The sequence below is a fragment of the Rana temporaria genome, chromosome 4, assembly GCF_905171775.1.
Source record: "Rana temporaria chromosome 4, aRanTem1.1, whole genome shotgun sequence".
NCBI classification, from domain to species: Eukaryota; Metazoa; Chordata; class Amphibia; order Anura; family Ranidae; genus Rana; species Rana temporaria.
Genome location: NC_053492.1, coordinates 430,703,357 through 430,722,877, shown reverse-complemented (window position 1 = coordinate 430,722,877; position 19,521 = coordinate 430,703,357). Strand labels below are relative to the sequence as shown.

Here is a 19,521-nt window from a genome sequence, read left to right as displayed (position 1 = left end):
GCCCAAGCTGGACTTGTGTTAACCCCTTCCCTGCCAGTCACATTTATACAGTAAACAGTGCAGTTTTATAGCACTGTTCGCTGTATAAATGTGAATGATCCCAAAAATGTGTCAAAAGTGTCCGCCATAATATCGCAGTCCTGACAAAAATAGATAACAGATAACCGCCATTACTAGTAAAAAAAAAAAAAAGCGCTATAACTTTTGCGCAAACCAATCACTATATGCTTATTGCAAAAAATGTTACCAAAAATATGTAGAAGAATACATATCGGCCTAAACTGAGAATTTAAAAAAGAAAAAAAGGCATATTTATTATAGCCAAAAGAAAAAAATATTGTGTTTTTTTCAAAATTGTCGCTCTTTTTTTTTGTTTATAGCGCAAAAAATAAAAACCGCAGAGGTGATCAAATACCACCAAAAGAAAGCTCTATTTGTGGGGATAAAAAAGGATGTCAATTTTGTTTGGGAGCCACGTCGCACGACTGCGCAATTTTCATTCAAAGCGTGACAGTGCTGAAAGCTGAAATTTCGCCTGGGCAAGAAGGGGGTATATGTGCCCAGTAAGCAAGTGGTTAAAAGGAGAAGTTCAGCCAAAGCTCATTTGGCTGGGCTTCTCCTCTGGATTACAGGAGAGCAAGTCATTTTCCACTCCTGTGACCCATTTTCAGCATAGAGCGGTCTGAAGTCCGCTCTCTCCTGACGGATATCAGTCCAGAGACCGTGTCATCACGACAATGAAGTCTGGATTCGCCAGGTGCCTGGACTGACACCCGTCTCAGCCTCTCAGCGAGCTGCAGAGAGCCTTAGACAGTGGCTCCGCCCCCTGTACAGCTCAGCGCTCCAATTAGCGAGGCGGGAGATAAGAAGAGTGCTGTGACTGACAGTCTACAACTCTCTGCTCACGGAGCTCTGAAAACCGAGTGATCGGTGATGTTCGATTGCTCGATTTTCAGAGCAGAGGTACCTGGGGACAGATGTAGCATCAGACCGATTCTGCATCCACCTAGGCAAGTATGAATCTGAAATAAAAAAGAAGCCCATACTTCTCTTTTAATTGTTGATGTTAGTGGCAGAAATGATGCCCCATTGTTCATGTCAGATTGAGAAATAGTACTCCATCGTTCGGTATCAGTGGAATAAACAGTTCCCCCTTTGTTGGTTGTCGGTGGAAGGAATAGTGCTAAATTGTTGGTTTTATTGAGATCTAGTGCCTCATTGTTGATGTTAGTGGCAAAAATTATGCCCCATTGTTTAACCACTTCACATCCGCCCCATTGTAATACGACAGCTGCAGGAACCCTCTGTCCCTCCGGAAGGCCGTCATATGACGTCCTCGGTTTCCCAGGATTGTAGAGAGCGCGCGCGCTCCCGCCGCATTACTCAGGACCCAAAGCGCGCACCCAGGTGGCCCCGATGTCCACCGGGCACCGATCCACATCCTACAAGGAGAGAGGAGAACTGATCGTGTGTTCCTTGTATATAGATACACCGATCTGTCTCCTCCCCTCATCAGTCCCCTCCCTTCACTGTTAGAATCACTCCCTAGGACACACATTTAACCCCTTGATCGCCCCTAGTGTTAACCCCTTCCCTGCCAGTGACATTTATACAGTAATCAGTGCAGTTTTATAGCACTGATCGCTTTATAAATGTCAGTGGTCCCAAAATAGTGTCAAAAGTGTCCAATTTGTCTGCCGCAATGTCACAGTCATGATAAAAATCGCAGATCGTCGCCATTACTAGTAAAATAATAAAAATTACATAAATCTATCCCCTATTTTGTAGAAGCTATAACTTTTGCACAAACCAATCAATATACGCTTATTGCGATTTTTTTTTACCAAAAATATGTAGAAGAATATATATCAGCCTAAACTGAGGAAAAATAAATATATATATATATATATATATATATATATATATATATATATAGGGATATTTATTATAGCAAAATTTTAAAAATATTGGGGTAGATCCACGTACAACAGCGCATTATTGCGCCAGGCGTAGCGTATCTAAGATACACTATGCCGCTGTAACTTACTTTTTTTTGTTTCGAATCCTCAACGAATTTGCGCCGTAAGTTACGGCGGCGTAGTGTATCTGTTGCGGCGTAAGGGCGCGGAATTCAAATGGATGTAATGGGGGCGTGTTTTATGTTAATACGTCGTGACCCGATGTAAACAAAGTTTTTTTTTAACTGCCCATGCGCCGTCCCTGGGGGTATCCCAGTGAGCATGCACAAAATTTGACCGGAAGAAGCCAATGCTTACGACGGTGACATTCTACGCAAATTCCTATTCGCGAACGACTTACGCAAACGACGTAAACAATTCTAAATTGTACGCGGGAACGACGGCCATACTTAACATTGAGTACGCCACCATATAGCACCTTTAACTATATGCCGGAAAAAGCCAAACGAAAACGACCTAAAAAAATGCGCCGGGCCGACGTACGTTCGTGGATCGCCGTAACTAGCTAATTTGCATACTCAACGCGGATTTCGACGGGAACGCCACCTAGCAGCCGCCGAAAAATTGCAGCTTAGATCCGACGGCGTACTAAGACGTACGCCTGTCGGATCGATCCCAGATGCCGTCGTATCTTGTTTTGTGGATACAAAACAAAGATACGACGCGGGAAATTTAAAATTACGCCGGCGTATCAGTAGATACGCCGGTGTAATCCTTTTGTGGATCTGCCCCATTGTCTTTTTTTGTTTATAGCGCAAAAAATTAAAAACGCAGAGGTGATCAAATACCACCAAATGAAAGCTCTATTTGTGGGGGAAAAAAATAGAATTTGGGTACAACGTCGCACGACCGCACAATTATCATTCAAAATGTTACAGTGCTGAAAACTGAAAATTAGCATGGGCAGGAAGGGGGGTGAAAATGCCTGGTATTGAAGTGGTTAAGTCAATGGGAGGAATTCTGTCTCATATCAGTGGGGGGGGGGGGGGAGCTCAATAAAGGCAAGCAAAGTGCTGCATCTGGCCCCCAGGCCGGCCACAATTTGGAGACAATTGATCTATGAGTAAGAAAGTTCCTTTTAAAGATTTGGGGCGCAGCATTTCCTGTGAAGTGTAAAGTTTTACGCTGCCCTAAAAAACATGGTTTAGGTGGGAAATTTCTTCTTTCCAATGTTTGAGATTATTTTGAATATTCTACTGTGAAGAAGCTTACAATCTAATGTCCTCTTCATTTATACGCACATACGCCAAGCACAGGAACCCATGTCCCCACCACCAAAAAGACTACAGTGCCACCATTGGTCATTATTGGTCTTCACCTTCTCCTGGTAAAGGGTGAATTATTAATATCTGTATAATATTCTGCGGCTCAGAACCCGCCAGAGTCACCTGATCGCTGTTCAACTTTCAACCCTATCTGTGGAACACACAAGTCTCTTCCTCTGGGCTCTCTTCAACAATGCCGTCTGTCTGGCAAGAGTCTTTCCCTGCCGGGATATCATGGAGAGGACGACACAACCAGAAGCCAAAAAGCCTTTCAGGCATAAGCTATTGTGCCTATGAAGACATTATTCTGTTTGGCACTAGGTACCAAGCACAAAAGGGCTCAGGGAACAAATCCTCCATTCACAAATTTGGATTATACCAATTTATTAGTGTCTATCAATTTCTGCCCAGCCATAAAAATATATTATAACAGGGCTATGCCAGAAAGATCGTCTTCATAGACTAACTGTACAGGCCGGACAGATGTCATGGGAATAAAGTAGGAAAAATCATTGAGCATTTCAACACAAAACGATGCTTTCATTTAACCACTTAAGACCCAGACCAAAATGCAGGAAAGGGACCCAAACAGTTTTTGCGATTCGGCACTGCGTCGATTTACCATATTTATCGCAATATAACGCGCTCCCGCGTATACCGTGCACCCCTAAAGTTGGCCCGAATCCTGTGGAAAAAAAGTTTTTTTTGTACTTACAGTTTTGGTGTCTTGCGCGGCGGCCTCGTCGGGTCCGGCATCTGTCTGCGGCTTCGGGTGTCCTCTTCGACGGGTCCGGCGTCCTTCTGCGGCGTCCTCGCGTCCTCCCCGCTCGTTTCCCGCGCCGTGTTTGAATACTGCGCCAACATATACAGAGCGCAGTACACTCGTGTATTGTCGGCAATGCTCGGCAACTCTCACGCTGAGACAGCCCGACTATACCCGAGTGTACTGCGCTCGGTATATGTCGGCACAGTATTCAAAACTCGGCGCGGGAAAGCGGGTATCGGCGTATACCGCGCACCCACGATTTTGCCCCGATTTTCAGGGCAAAAAAAGTGCGCGGTATACGCCGATAAATACGGTAACTGACGATTGCGCGGTCGTGCGACGTGGCTATCAAACAAAATTGGCGTCCTTTTTTTCCCACAAATAGAGCTTTCTTTTGGTGGTATTTGATCACCTCTGCGGTTTTACATTTTTGCGCTATAAACAAAAATAGAGCGACAATTTTGAAAGAAATGCAATATTTTTTACTTTTTGCTATAATAAATATCCCCCAAAAATATATATAAAAAAATATTTTTTCCTCAGTTTAGGCCGATACGTATTCTACCTACTTTTGGTAAAAAAATATAGCAATAAGCGTTTATCGATTGGTTTGCGCAAAATGTATAGTGTCTACAAAATAGGGGATAGTTTTATTGCATTTTTATTAATATTTTTTTTTTTACTACTAATGGCGGCGATCAGCGATTTTTTTCGTGACTGCGACATTATGGCGGACACTTCGGACAATTTTGACACATATTTGGGACAATTGTCATTTTTACAGCCAAAAATGCTATAAAAATGCATTGTTTACTGTGAAAATGACAATTGCAGTTTGGGAGTTAACCACTAGGGGGCGCTGAAGGGGTTAAGTGTGACCTCATATGTGTTTCGAACTGTAGGGGGGCGGGGCTGGACGTGTGACATCATATATCAGGGAACACACGATCAATGACAGCACCACAGTGAAGAACGGGGAAGCTGTGTTTACACACACACACACACACACCTCTCCTCGTTCTTCAGCTCTGGGGACCGATCACGGGACTCCAGCAGCGATCGGGTATGCGGGTCCCGTGGTCACGGAGCTTCGGACCGGGTCACGGGTGCACGCCCGCGACCCACGGCTGGGCACTTAAAGAGGACGTACAGGTACGTGCTTGTGCCCAGCCGTGCCATTCTGCCGACGTTTATGTGCAGGAGGCGGTCCTTAAGTGGTTAAAAAAAAAATGACAGTAAAACCTTGGTTTGCGAGCATAATTCATTCCAGAAATCCAAAGCACTTGTATATCAAAGCATTTTTTTTTTTACAGGGTATAAAAGAGAAGAGAGGCACCTCTAAGTGTAGCAATAAGTTGCTAAATGTTGTACCTTCATTAACCGCTTGAGGACCGCCGCACGACAATATACGCTTGACAAAATGGCACGGCTGGGCATAAGGGCGTACATGTATGTCCCCTTTAAGATCCCGCTCCTTTTCTCCGTGACAGTCACCGCAGGAACAGCGGACCCGATCGCCACCGGTGTCCCGCGATCGAATCACAAAGAGGAAGAACGGGGAGAGGTAAGTGTAAAAAAAACTCTCCCTGTGCTTCCTAGTGAGCCTGTTCCCTGTCATAGGGAACGACGATCAGTGACGTTACATGCCCAGCCACAGTAAGAATCACTCCCTTAGGGCACACTTAACCCCTACAGCTCCCCCTCCTGGTTAACCCCTTTTTATAGCACTCTTTTCGCTGTCAAAATGACAATGGTCCCAAAATAGTGTCAAGTGTCCGCCATAATGTCGCAGTCACAATAATAATAAAAAAAAAAAAACGCTGATCGCCGCCATTACTAGAAAAAAAAAATATTAATAAAAATGCAATACAAGTATCCCCTATTTGGTAGACCCAAAAAATGTTGCGGATGAAGAGCATAGAGGTTTCTGGTCATCTCTATGACTGTCGGAGGCCCGAGTGCAACATTATGAAATCACGTCCAGGCTGCGGATGTAAACAAAGCCGAGATCTCGGATAGAAAGCATCAAATCTGTCTTTTTTATTTAATCCGACGCTTTCCAGCCTGGAGGAGAGATGTCCATAAAGGGGACCTGTCACACACAGCATTCCTATTACAATGGATGTTTACATTCCTTGTAATGGGAATAAAAGTGATAAAAAATAAAATAATTGAAAGCGAAAGTGTAAAGAAAAAAAAAAGAAAAGAAGGAAAATAAATAACCCAAAAAATAAATACATTTTAAAGCGGTTGTAAACCGCATAAACTTTTTTTTTTTCCCCCCAAACCTGCAATGCAAAAGGCATAATAGGCTAGTATGCATAGCATACTAGCCTATTATGAAATACTTACCTCGGAACGAGGTGTGTACCACTTACCTGGTCCACGCCGAGCAGGATGTCATCTTGCTCCGGCGTGTCTTCCGGGTATCGCCGCTCCAGCGCTGTGATTGGCTGGAGCGGCGATGACGTCACTCCCGCGCGTGCGCGCGGGAGATTTAAAATCGGCAGGGTCCGGCGATGCCGGTCCTTCAGCCGTGGAGTCCCCCCTGCGCATGCGCCGCCCGCATTGCGGGGGTAATATCTCCTAAACCGTGCAGGTTTAGGAGATATTATCCTTACCTACAGGTAAGCCATGTTGTAGGCTTACCTGTAGGTAAAAGTCCAAATAGTGGGTTTACAACCACTTTAAAGCGGAGGTTTCACCAATTTTTTTTTTTAAAGTCGGCAGCTACAAATACGGCAGCTGCTGACTTCTAAAAAAAATGGACACTTACCTGTCCAGCGCGCCCGCAAAGTCAGCAGGCTGAGCAATCGCTCGGTCCTCGGCTGTTTCCGCTGCCATCCTCGATGAGGGAATCAGGAAGTCAAGCCTTACGGCTTCACTGCCCGATTCCCTACTGCGGATGCGCGAGGATGGTCTCTGCTCTCTCCTGGGGACAGTGTTTCCCAGAAGACAGAGGGGGGGGGGGGGTGACGTCAGAGGCTGGATTCCCCGTGGGGATCAGACCCGAAAGTGGTGCAAATACCTGTCTCAGACAGGTATTTGCACCCCCCTGAAAGGTGCCAAATGTGTCACCGGAGGGGGGGAGGGATCCAAAAAGCGGAGGTTCACTTTTTGTGTGAACCTCCGCTTTAAGCGCCCCCTTCCGCTCGCGTTTAGAAGTAAGCACATACGCAAGTCCCACCCACATATGTAAACGCTGTTCAAACCACACATGTGAGGCATCGTCGCATGCGTTAGAGCGAGAACAGCAATTCTAACACTAGATTTCCTCTGTAACTCTAAACTGTTAACCTGTAAAATCAAAAAATAAATAAAAAGCGTAGTCTATGGAGATTTTTAAGTAACAAAATTTGGCTCCATTCCACAAGTGGACGCAATCTTAAAGCGTGACATGTTGGGTATCTATTTACTCGGCCTAACATCATCTTTCACATTATACAAAAAAAATTGGGCTAACTTTAGTGTTGTGTTATTTTTTAATTCATGAAAAATGCTTGAAAAATTGTTGCACAAATACCGTGTGACATACAAAGTTGCAACGCCATTTTATTCCCAAAGATGTCTGCTAAAAAAAAAAACATTTAGGGGCAGATCCTCAAAGATCTGCACAGGCGCAGCGTATCTGAGATACGCTACGCCGCCGTAACTTACCTGGCTTTGGTTTGAATCCAGAAAGAATTTGCGCCGTAAGTTACGGCGGCGTAGTGTATTTCTCGCGGCGTAAGGGCGCGGAATTCAAATGCGGCGAGTAGGGGGCGTGTTTCAGTTAAATGATATGATTAAGCATTGAAAGTCAATGCGAAACGCGTCAGCTTTTTTCCCCACTGTATGCTGATTGTATGCTGTGCATTTTTTCCTATTAATAAAGAGCACGTCTTTTTTAAGACTTTTTGGAGTGCGGCTGTCCATCTATTTCTCTATCCGCATATCCTGTGCATTGCCAGCACCTATTTGGTTCTTGAGCAGACAGTGATTGCCTGGAGGTGCTCACCTGGAGCGGCGGCTTTCTCACCTGTAAATGAAGCGCGTCCCCGCGCCGAACGAACTGCACATGCCCCATTCGTCAAAACTCCTAGGGTGCATTGCTCCAAATGACGTCGCAAGGACGTCATTGTTTTTGTTGTGAACGTAAATGGCGTCCAGCCCCATTCACGGGACGACTTACGCAAACGACGTAAAATTTTCAAAATTATACGCGGGAACAACGGCCATACTTAACATCGAGTACACCACCAGATAGCAGCTTTAACTATACGCCGGAAAAAGCCGAACGGAAACTGCGTAAAAGAATGCGACGGCCGCTCGTACGTTCGTGGATCGTCGGAAAAAGCTAATTTGCATACTCGACGCAGATTACGACGTGAACGCCACCCAGCGGCCGCCGGAAAATTGCATCTTAGATCCGACGGCGTACTAAGGCGTACCCCTGTCGGATCTAACACAGATGCCGTTGTATCTTGTTTGGTGGATACCAAAACAAAGATACGACGCGCAAAATTTCAAATTACGCCGGCGTATCAACAGATTACGCCGGCATAATTTCTTTGAGGATCTGCCCCATAATGTTTGGAGGTACTGTGTAAATTTCCAGCATACGATACGAGTGCCAGAATAGGCCTGGTATGGAAGTGGTTAAAAATTATGATTTAAATCAAATCCACCCCGTCAGTAAGGATCACTATTGTCCGTATACAACATAAAACTCATGACGCAGCCCTCTAAGTATTACTCATTACCTAGCCAGCAATTCACTTTAGGGTTGTCCCGATACCGATACTAGTATCGGTATCGGGACCGATTCCGAGTATTTGCGGGAGTACTTGTACTCTCGCAAATACCCCCGATGCCAGATCCGATAGCACCCCCGCCGCCGCCGTTACGCCGCTGCCGACTGGTTAATACGTGCGGGGAACATCACAGCTTTCATTTGAATAGCTGTAATGATTCGCGCCGTGCTGCGTATAGACACTCCCCCTTGCTCGGGTGAACTGTCTATACGCAGCGCGGCGCGAATCATTACAGCTATTCAAATGAAAGCTGTGATGTTCCCCGCGCGTATTAACCAGTCGGCAGCAGCGGGGATGCGGCGGGATGCAGGTAAAGGGGACATGGCTGCATATGGGGGGGAGGGGACATGGCTGCATATGGGGGGGAGGGGACATGGCTGCATATGGGGGGGAGGGGACATGGCTGCATATGGGGGGGAGGGGAGATGGCTGCATATGGGGGGGAGGGGACATGGCTGGATATGGGGGGGAGGGGACATGGCTGGATATGGGGGGGAGGGGACATGGCTGCATATGGGGGGGAGGGGACATGGCTGCATATGGGGGGGAGGGGACATGGCTGGATATGGGGGGGAGGGGACATGGCTGGATATGGGGGGGAGGGGACATGGCTGGATATGGGGGGGAGGGGACATGGCTGGATATGGGGGGGAGGGGACATGGCTGGATATGGGGGGGGGGACATGGCTGGATATGGGGGGAGACATGGCTGGATATGGGGGGAGACATGGCTGGATATGGGGGGAGACATGGCTGGATATGGGGGGAGACATGGCTGGATATGGGGGGGGGGACATGGCTGGATATGGGGGGGGGGACATGGCTGCATATGGGGGGAGACATGGCTGCATATGGGGGAGACATGGCTGCATATGGGGGGGACATGGCTGCATATGGGGGGGACATGGCTGCATATGGGGGGGACATGGCTGCATATGGGGGGGACATGGCTGCATATGGGGGGGGGGGACATGGCTGCATATGGGGGGGGGGACATGGCTGCATATGGGGGGGGGGGGGACATGGCTGCATATGGGGGGGGGGACATGGCTGCATATGGGGGGGACATGGCTGCATATGGGGGGGACATGGCTGCATCTGTGGGGGGACATGGCTGCATCTGTGGGGGGACATGGCTGCATCTGTGGGGGGACATGGCTGCATCTGTGGGGGGACATGGCTGCATTTGTGGGGGGACATGGCTGCATTTGTGGGGGGACATGGCTGCATTTGTGGGGGGACATGGCTGCATTTGGGGACACATTTAAAAAAAAGTATCGGTACTTGTACTCAGTCCTAAAAAAGTGGTATCGGGACAACCCTAATTCACTTCATTCTGATAAAAACTCTATGAAGCTAGTAAGGAAAGGCCTGCAGTAGACGTCCCAGCACCACCCGGGTTCATGGCCTGTGCAGCCTGAGTCACCTCCCAGGACTCCGTAATACCATAGATCCTTCCACATGACAGGACCATGATAAAAGGATACAAAACAATATTTACAATCACACATAAATATGATGTCACCACAGAGCCAGCCAATCACAGATGAACAGAGATAAGACACATCTGCTTTAGTAACAGTTGCTATGAAAATAAAAGATCCAGTAACAGGTGACACGGCACTCCTCATCTTTCCTGTTTACCAGATACACAGCAAGCGTAAAGCTGCCCATTAAAATGATTGCTTTTTCCGATCAGCCAAAGCAATGGTTCTCAACCTCAGTCCTCAAGTACCCCCAACAGGCCAGGTTTTGAGAATTTTTCTTTGATACAATAGCTGTCCAAAATACCAAGCCATTGACTCCGATTTAAAACGACTGTGCAAGATAAAGGAAATCCTGCAAACATGGCCTGTTGAAGGTACTTGAGGACTGAGGTTGAGAACACCTGAGCCAAAGGACTGAACAAAATTAAAATGAACGGATTCCTCCATCCAACCCATAGAGAAGGTTCTGTCCATATCTGCTCTGCACCAATCAGCAGAGGGGTCTGTCATCTGATCGGAGAGGAACCCACCCCATGTGAACGGGGCCTTCTGCTGTGTGAGAGCAGAGATCCAGATTCCCACCATGTTACTGAAACAGGGCCGCGTTATAGTTGTAAAAATTAAAATAGGTTTACAAAATACATATAATTTCCTTGAGGTGCAACCTAAAGATAAACCATGACTTTAACCACTTCAATACCGGGCTTTAATACCCACCTCCATACCGGGCCTATTCTGGCACTTCTCTCCTACATGTACAAATCATCATTCTTTTGCAAGAAAATTACTCAGAACCCCCAAACATTATTTATGTTTTTTTTAGCAGACACCCTAGGGAATAAAATGTCGGTCATTGCAACTTTTTATCTTGCACGGTATTTGCGCAATCATTTTTCAAACGCCTTTTTTTTGTAAAAAAATAGTTTCATGAATTAAAAAATAAAACAGTAAAGTTAACCCAATTTTTTTGTAAAATATGAAAGATGATGTTACACCGAGTAAATAGATACCAAACATGTCATGCTTTAAAATTGCGCACACTCATGGAATGGCTCCAAACTTCGTTACTTAAAAATTTCCATAGGCCACGCTTTAAAATTTTTACAGGTTACCAGTTTTGAGTTACAGAGTAGGTCTAGTGCTGGAATTGTTGCACACGCTCTAACGCACGCGGCGACACCTCACATTTGTGGTTTAAACGACGTTTACATACGTGGGCGGGACTTATGTGTGCGTTCGCTTCTGAGCGCGAGCTACTATCGCTTTTATTCCTATTACAAGGAATGTAAACATCCCTTGAAATAGGAATAGTGTGTGACAGGTCCTCTTTAAGGAGAGATGCGGGGCCAATAAGACCCCACATCTCTCCTCCAGGCTGGAAAGCATGAGATTGTGAAAAAAAATTCACAGATCTCATTCTTACTAGCCGCAATTGCGGTTTGTTTACTTACGGGTACCCGGGCGTGACGTCATCACATCGCGCTCGGGCCTCCGAGGGTCATAGAGATGACTGGTGACCATCTGGTCACCAGTCATCTCTATGCTGCACATCCGGCGGATGGCGATCATCTCTCCAGACCTCCGATGGGACGGGAGAGCCCGGAGAAGCACGGATGGCAGCGGGAGGAACCGCCGATATGATCGTTCCTACGGTGCGCAGGATCGTCGTCGGAAGAAAAGGATATCTGAATGATGCCTCTAGGTGCAGGCATCATTCAGATATCACCGCACGTCATATGACATCCCACCCAGGATAACAGATAAAGTGGTTAATAAAGCTTTAAAGGGTATTTACTGACACCTTTAGCGAGCAATACATCAGACAGGGGAGAACACTCTCATGTTTCTGAAATAGGTTAGAAAATTATTACCAAAAGTATTGGGACGCCTGCCTTTACACAAATAGGAACTTTAATGGCATCCCAGTCTTAGTCCATAGGGTTCAATATTGAGTTGGCCCACCCTTTGCAGCTATAACAGCTTCAACTCTTCTGGGAAGACTGTCCACAAGGATTAGGAGTGTGTCTATGGGAATGTTTGACCATTCTTCCGAAAGCACATTGGTGAGGTCAGGCACCGATGTTGGATTAGAAGGCCTGGCTCACAGTGTTCGCTCTAATTCATCCCAAAGCTGTTCTATCGGGTTGAGGTCAGGACTCTGTGCAGTCCAGTCAAGTTCCTCCACTCCAACCTCATTCATCCATGTCTTTATGGACCTTGTTTGTGCACTGGTGTGAAGTCATGTTGGAACAGGAAGGGGCCGTCCCCAAACTGTTCCCACAAAGTTGGAAGCATGAAATTGTCCAAAATGTCTTGGTATGCTGACGCCTTAAGAGTTCCCTTCACTGGAACTAAGAGGACAAGCCCAACCCCTGAAACACAACCTCACACCATAATCTCCCCTCCACCAAAACAGCCACGTCGAAGCAGAGCCCCCAAAACAGCCACGTCAAAGTGCAGAGCCCCCAAATACCCACATCATAATACAAAGCAGAGCCCCCAAATACCCACATCATAATACAAAGCAGAGCCCCCAAATACCCACATCATAGTACAGAGCAGAGACCCCAACTACCCACATCAGCGCAGAGCCACCAAGCACCCAAATCGTAGTACAGAGCAGAGCCCCCCAAATACCCACATTGAAGTACAGAGCAGAGCTCCTAAACACCCACATCAGAGCAGAGCCACCAAGCACTCAAATAGTAGTACAGAGCAGAGCCCCAAATACCAAGCACCCACATCGTAGTGCAGAGCCCTCAAATACCCACATTGGAGTGCAGAGCCCCCCAAACACCCACATCGTAATACAGAACAGAGACCCCAAATACCCAAATCAGAGCAGAGCCACCAAGCACCCACATCGAAGTGCAGAGCCCCCAAATACCCACATTGAAGTGCAGAGCCCCCAAATACCCACATTGAAGTGCAGAGCCCCCAAATACCCACATTGAAGTGCAGAGCCCCCAAATACTCACATTGGAGTGCAGAGCCCCCAAATACTCACATTGGAGTGCAGAGCCCCCAAATACTCACATTGGAGTGCAGAGCCCCCAAATACTCACATTGGAGTGCAGAGCCCCCAAATACTCACATTGAAGTGCAGAGCCCCCAAATACTCACATTGGAGTGCAGAGCCCCCAAATACTCACATTGAAGTGCAGAGCCCCCAAATACTCACATTGAAGTGCAGAGCCCCCAAATACCCACATTGGAGTGCAGAGCCCCCAAATACCCACATTGGAGTGCAGAGCCCCCAAATACTCACATTGAAGTGCAGAGCCCCCAAATACCCACATTGAAGTGCAGAGCCCCCAAATACCCACATTGAAGTACAGAGCAGAGCCCCAAATACCCACATCAGAGCAGAGCCACCAAATACCCACATTGAAGTGCAGAGCCCCCAAAATACCCACATTGAAGTACAGAGCAGAGCCCCCAAAATACCCACATTGGGGTGCAGAGCCCCCAAATACCCACATCAGAGCAGAGCCACCAAACACCCACCTCTGCGCAGAATGCCCAGGCACCCGTGTTCTTCCTCTTATCAAGCCCTGTGAAGCTCCTTGGATTTTAGGCCTATGCTGTACATGGAGCATCACACAACCTCCTAATTAAATCATCCCAGCGGACCCATGTGCTATGGACTCCATTCAAGGCTAAGCCCATCTACATCTTGACAGTCCTGTCACTGAAATGAATAAGCCTATAGCACGTGCAGGAGGTATATGGGCCATCAATGAAATAATAAAGAAGGCCTAATGGATACATACACCAAAACACACCACTAATCCTTACTTCACTACTTCTTGTGTTCAGACTTTCCAAACTTCACTGACATCATGCTGATTCCAGGGCAGTGACCAAATACTCAATCCAGGATCAGGGCGACAAAATCACTGGACACGCATAGACGCCTGCAAACACGCCTACACGCGAGTCACGTTTAGGGATTGAGCCTTCATTCATTCCAACAGCCAGAATAAATGAATATTCTGGCCAATGGAATCAATGAACGTCCAAACACTTGGTGTCCCCCAACACATTTCCAAAACGCATTTCTAATCTCCTGCCAGGAGAAAAGGCGTTCAGAGGCGTTAGGCAAACGCATGGTGTGCATGAGACCTCTATGAGATTTATATATTGCCAACGTTTCCACAACGCTTTACAAAATTAAGAGAGACAACAGAGTTGCAATACATTTCAATAAAGGCAGGCAAGGATAAGAAGGAGGATGACAGGGCCTGTACCTACAATAATAATGATAAGAAGGAGGATAACAGGGCCTGTACCTATAATAATAATAATAATGATAAGAAGGAGGATGACAGGGCCTGTACCTACAATAATAATGATAAGAAGGAGGATGACAGGGCCTGTACCTATAATAATAAGGATAAGAGGGAGGATGACAGGGCCTGTACCTATAATAATAATGATAAGAAGGAGGATGACAGGGCATGTACCTACAATAATAATGATAAGAAGGAGGATGACAGGGCCTGTACCTATAATAATAATAATAATGATAAGAAGGAGGATGACAGGGCCTGTACCTACAATAATAATGATAAGAAGGAGGATAACAGGGCCTGTACCTATAATAATAATAATAATGATAAGAAGGAGGATGACAGGGCCTGTACCTACAATAATAATGATAAGAAGGAGGATGACAGGGCCTGTACCTATAATAATAAGGATAAGAGGGAGGATGACAGGGCCTGTACCTATAATAATAATGATAAGAAGGAGGATGACAGGGCCTGTACCTATAATAATAATGATAAGAAGGAGGATGACTGGGCCTGTACCTATAATAATAATAAGGATAAGAAGGAGGATGACAGGGCCTGTACCTATAATAATAATTAGGGTTGTCCCGATACCACTTTTTTAGGACTGAGTACAAGTACCGATACTTTTTTTCAAGTACTCGCCGATACCGAATACCGATACTTATTTTCAAATGTGTCCCCAAATGCAGCCATGTCCCCCCACATATGCAGCCATGTCCCCCCACATATGCAGCCATGTCTCCCCCCCCATATGCAGCAATGTCCCCCCACATATGCAGCCATGTCCCCCCTATATGCAGCCATGTCCCCCCATACCTAGATGCCGCCGCATGGTTAAACAGCGTGCGGGGAACATCACAGCTTTCATTTGAATAGCTACTGTGTTCCCGCTGCGCCGCGTATAGACACTCCCCCTTGCTCGGGATTGGACGGAGCAAGGGGGAGTGTCTATACGCGGCGCGGCGGGAAACACTACACCTATTCAAATGAAAGCTGTGATATTCCCCGCACGCTGTTTAACCATGCGGCGGCGTTGTTGCGTTATGCGACGGGGTCGGCGGCGGCATTCGTTGCGGCGGTGGGCGGTTGAGGTTGGGCAAGTATTGTATTCATGCATCGGGGGTATTTTCGGGAGTACAAGTACTCCCGCAAATACTCGGTATCGGTCCCGATACCGATACTGGTATCGGGACAACCCTAATAATAATGATAAGAAGAAGGATGACAGGACCTGTACCTATAATAATAATGATAAGGAGGAGGATGACAGGGCCTGTACCTACAATAATAATGATAAGAAGGAGGATGACAGGGCCTGTGCCTATAATAATAATGATAAGAAGGAGGATGACAGGGCCTGTGCCTATAATAATAATGATAAGAAGGAGGATGACAGGGCCTGTACCTGTAATAAGAAGGATAAGAAGGAGGATGACAGGGCCTGTACCTATAATAATAATGATAAGAAGGAGGATGACAGGGCCTGTACCTGTAATAAGAAGGATAAGAAGGAGGATGACAGGGCCTGTGCCTACAATAATAATGATAAGAAGGAGGATGACAGGGCCTGTGCCTATAATAATAATGATAAGAAGGAGGATGACAGGGCCTGTGCCTATAATAATAATGATAAGAAGGAGGATGACAGGGCCTGTACCTGTAATAAGAAGGATAAGAAGGAGGATGACAGGGCCTGTGCCTATAATAATAATGATAAGAAGGAGGATGACAGGGCCTGTACCTATAATAATAAGAAGGAGGATGACAGGGCCTGTACCTATAATAATAATGATAAGAAGGAGGATGACAGGGCCTGTGCCTATAATAATAATGATAAGAAGGAGGATGACAGGGCCTGTACCTATAATAATAAGAAGGAGGATGACAGGGCCTGTACCTACAATAATAATGATAAGAAGGAGGATGACAGGGCCTGTACCTATAATAATAATGATAAGAAGGAGGATGACAGGGCCTGTACCTACAATAATAATAAGAAGAAGGAGGATGACAGGGCCTGTGCCTATAATAATAAGGATAAGAAGGAGGATGACAGGGCCTGTACCTACAATAATAATGATAAGAAGGAGGATGACTGGGCCTGTACCTATAATAATAATGATAAGGAGGAGGATGACAGGGCCTGTACCTACAATAATAATGATAAGGAGGAGGAGGATGACAGGGCCTGTGCCTACAATAATAATAATAATGACAAGAAGGAGGATGACAGGGCCTGTACCTATTATAATAATAATGATAAGAAGGAGGATGACAGGGCCTGTACCTATAATAATAAGGATAAGAAGGAGGATGACAGGGCCTGTACCTATAATAATAAGGATAAGAAGGAGGATGACAGGGCCTGTACCTATAATGATAAGAAGGAGGATGACAGGGCCTGTACCTACAATAATAAGGATAAGAAGGAGGATGACAGGGCCTGTACCTACAATAATAAGGATAAGAAGGAGGATGACAGGGCCTGTACCTATAGTAATAATAAGAAGGAGGATGACAGGGCCTGTACCTATAATAATAAGGATAAGAAGGAGGATGACAGGGCCTGTACCTGTAATAAGAAGGATAAGAAGGAGGATGACAGGGCCTGTACATATAATAATAATAAGAAGGAGGATGACAGGGCCTGTACCTACAATAATAATAATGATAAGAAGGAGGATGACAGGGCCTGTACCTACAATAATAATAAGGATAAGAAGGAGGATGACAGGGCCTGTACCTACAATAATAATAAGGATAAGAAGGAGGATGACAGGGCCTGTACCTATAAGGATAAGAAGGAGGATGACAGGGCCTGTACCTACAATAACAAGCCAGCCCTGGCAGCTCTGATCACTACATGGGCCCCTCACATACACAGCCCTGGTGATCAGGAGGAAGGGTCTCCCTCTGTAGGGGGTAGGAGAGGTCCTGCCCGCACTAATACGGTTCTGGGGGCCCCTGATTGTGTGGGGGCCCCCAGTGATGTCATGGACACCTCCTCGGCCAGCCGATCACTCACCAGCTGCTTCCCTTATTGGCTCGGATGTGTTTCCTGGCCACGCCAACCATGAACAAAGCTTGCGGGGTCCCCCAGGATCACAGCCGAGTCGGGGCAGCGGACTGAGCCACCATGTCGCTTCCGGAGCAGCGACCGAGACCTGGAGCAGAGACGAGCGGAAGTCGGAACGCACCATTTCCAGCTATCAAGGAACAAGCGCCTAAAGAGCCAACAAAAAACGCACCAAAATACAGAACACAATTTATTGTTGTAAACGTTATTTTTTAATCTAACGTGCCTTGCTGCATTGTGCAATATTCGGAGAAGATTTGTGTTATTCCCCCCCCGCGATGGGTGGTACGGCTCTGCCTCCATGGCAACGCGTCTAGGATTCTGCCATCCGTAGCCGGGGAGCGGAAGCTGGAATAAACCATTCAGTTCAAATTAAATAAAAAGTAACATGAGCCGTGTATTATATCCGTTACGGTTTTATTAGACGTCATTTAAATTATAATGAACGGGGATGTGATTACTTTTCATGAATAAGCTTGCATTTGTACATCATATGCACATGTTTTGCAATACTCCCCCCCAGCCCAGAGTGGTACATTCGGTCTCCCGGGAGACGCGTCCAGTTAGCGATGACATGGCCACCCTGGAGAGGCTCCGGAGAGAAATGTCTGGCCTGATACCGGAGTACTTCCAGCGGTGCAGGTAACTCAGCGGGGCTCCCAGACGGTACCGGGAGAAAGAAAACTATTACACTAGAAAGTCTGTGCCAGGCAGGACTCCCAGGGTGCACTGCGGGCTCAGCCATGTCCACAGGGAGCAACTCTGTATAAAGTAGAACTGAAGGCAAAACTTTTTTTCATGTTATATAAAGTAAGGAATTTGTTTAAAGCGGCAGGAAACTGCAAAAAACATAAGATCTTCTCCCTGCAAATAAATGTTTAATGTGCTAGTATAAAAATGGGGGGGATGGTAACTGTGCCAACCCTACAATATATTATTAGTGTAGTGCTATTGTGCAAATAATAATATGTATAGTGAACCAAACTTTAAAGCGAAGTTCCACCCAAAAGTGGAACTTCCGCTTAAACCACTCTTTGCCCCCTCACATGCCACATTTGGCATGTCATCTTTTTTTTGGGGGGGGGGAGTGGGCCTCAGTAGGAACGAGACTTCCTGTCCCACTTCCTCCTTCCACACAGGGACCGCTTAGGCGATACGTTATATAGCCTACGGCGGCCCCTCCCTGTAGGCGTTCGCCTGGGACACGTGACAGGTACCAGGCGATCGCCTGACCAATCATAGAGCGCAGCGCCGCTAGCGCATGCGCAGTGAGTGCCTGGCCGTGAAGCCGAAAGCTGTCAAGGCTGGGTGCCCACACTTGGAATGAAGACGCCGGCCGGAGAGGAGGGAGAGGAGCGAAGCTCCGGGCGGAGCGGCGCTGGAACGTGGAGCAGGTGAGTGCATGTTTATTAAGAGCCAGCAGCTACACTTTTTGAAGCGGCTGACTTTTAATAAACTTAAGAAAAGCCTGGAACTCCCCTTTATAGCAAACAGCAGTCTCCCTATGCACATTAACACATACCCTAGGGAGTAGCTCACTTAAAGTGGAGTTCCACCCATAAATATAACATTACATCAGTAGTTTTAAAAAAATGTCATTAGTCCTTTAAGAATTTTTTTTTTTTTTTAGATGCCTTTAAAGTGTTGTTGCTAGGCAGAATAGTTAATCTTCCCTCTTCCTGCACCTAGGTGCTTAAGCTTCCTAACCTACACGGCACAGACTCCTGGGAATGTAGTGGGTGTAACTTTCCAGGAGTCTGTGCACTCCCCAGTCTCGAAGAATCGTGTGACTTGGACAGTACAGGTGCTGAAACCTGATCTGAAACCTATTACACTGCTTGTGCAGCACTGAGCATG

The 19,521-nt window shown here is 46.5% G+C and overlaps 2 protein-coding genes across 4 annotated transcripts in view; one reads left to right on the top strand and one right to left on the bottom strand.

Annotated features, from left to right (window-relative positions):
• GPATCH2 (G-patch domain containing 2) overlaps positions 1 to 17,758 on the bottom strand; it is a 249,658-nt gene extending 231,900 nt beyond the window's left edge. For all 3 annotated transcript variants that reach the window (XM_040351439.1, XM_040351440.1, XM_040351441.1), the window contains exon 1: positions 17,614 to 17,758. In XM_040351439.1, the coding sequence (XP_040207373.1) occupies positions 17,614 to 17,663 (50 nt within the window). In that variant the 5' untranslated portion in view covers positions 17,664 to 17,758. The remainder of the gene's footprint in view (positions 1 to 17,613) is intronic.
• Positions 17,759 to 18,197: 439 nt separating this feature from the next.
• SPATA17 (spermatogenesis associated 17) overlaps positions 18,198 to 19,521 on the top strand; it is a 224,542-nt gene continuing 223,218 nt past the window's right edge. The window contains exon 1 of the mRNA XM_040351438.1: positions 18,198 to 18,306. Within this exon, the coding sequence (XP_040207372.1) occupies positions 18,239 to 18,306 (68 nt within the window). The 5' untranslated portion in view covers positions 18,198 to 18,238. The remainder of the gene's footprint in view (positions 18,307 to 19,521) is intronic.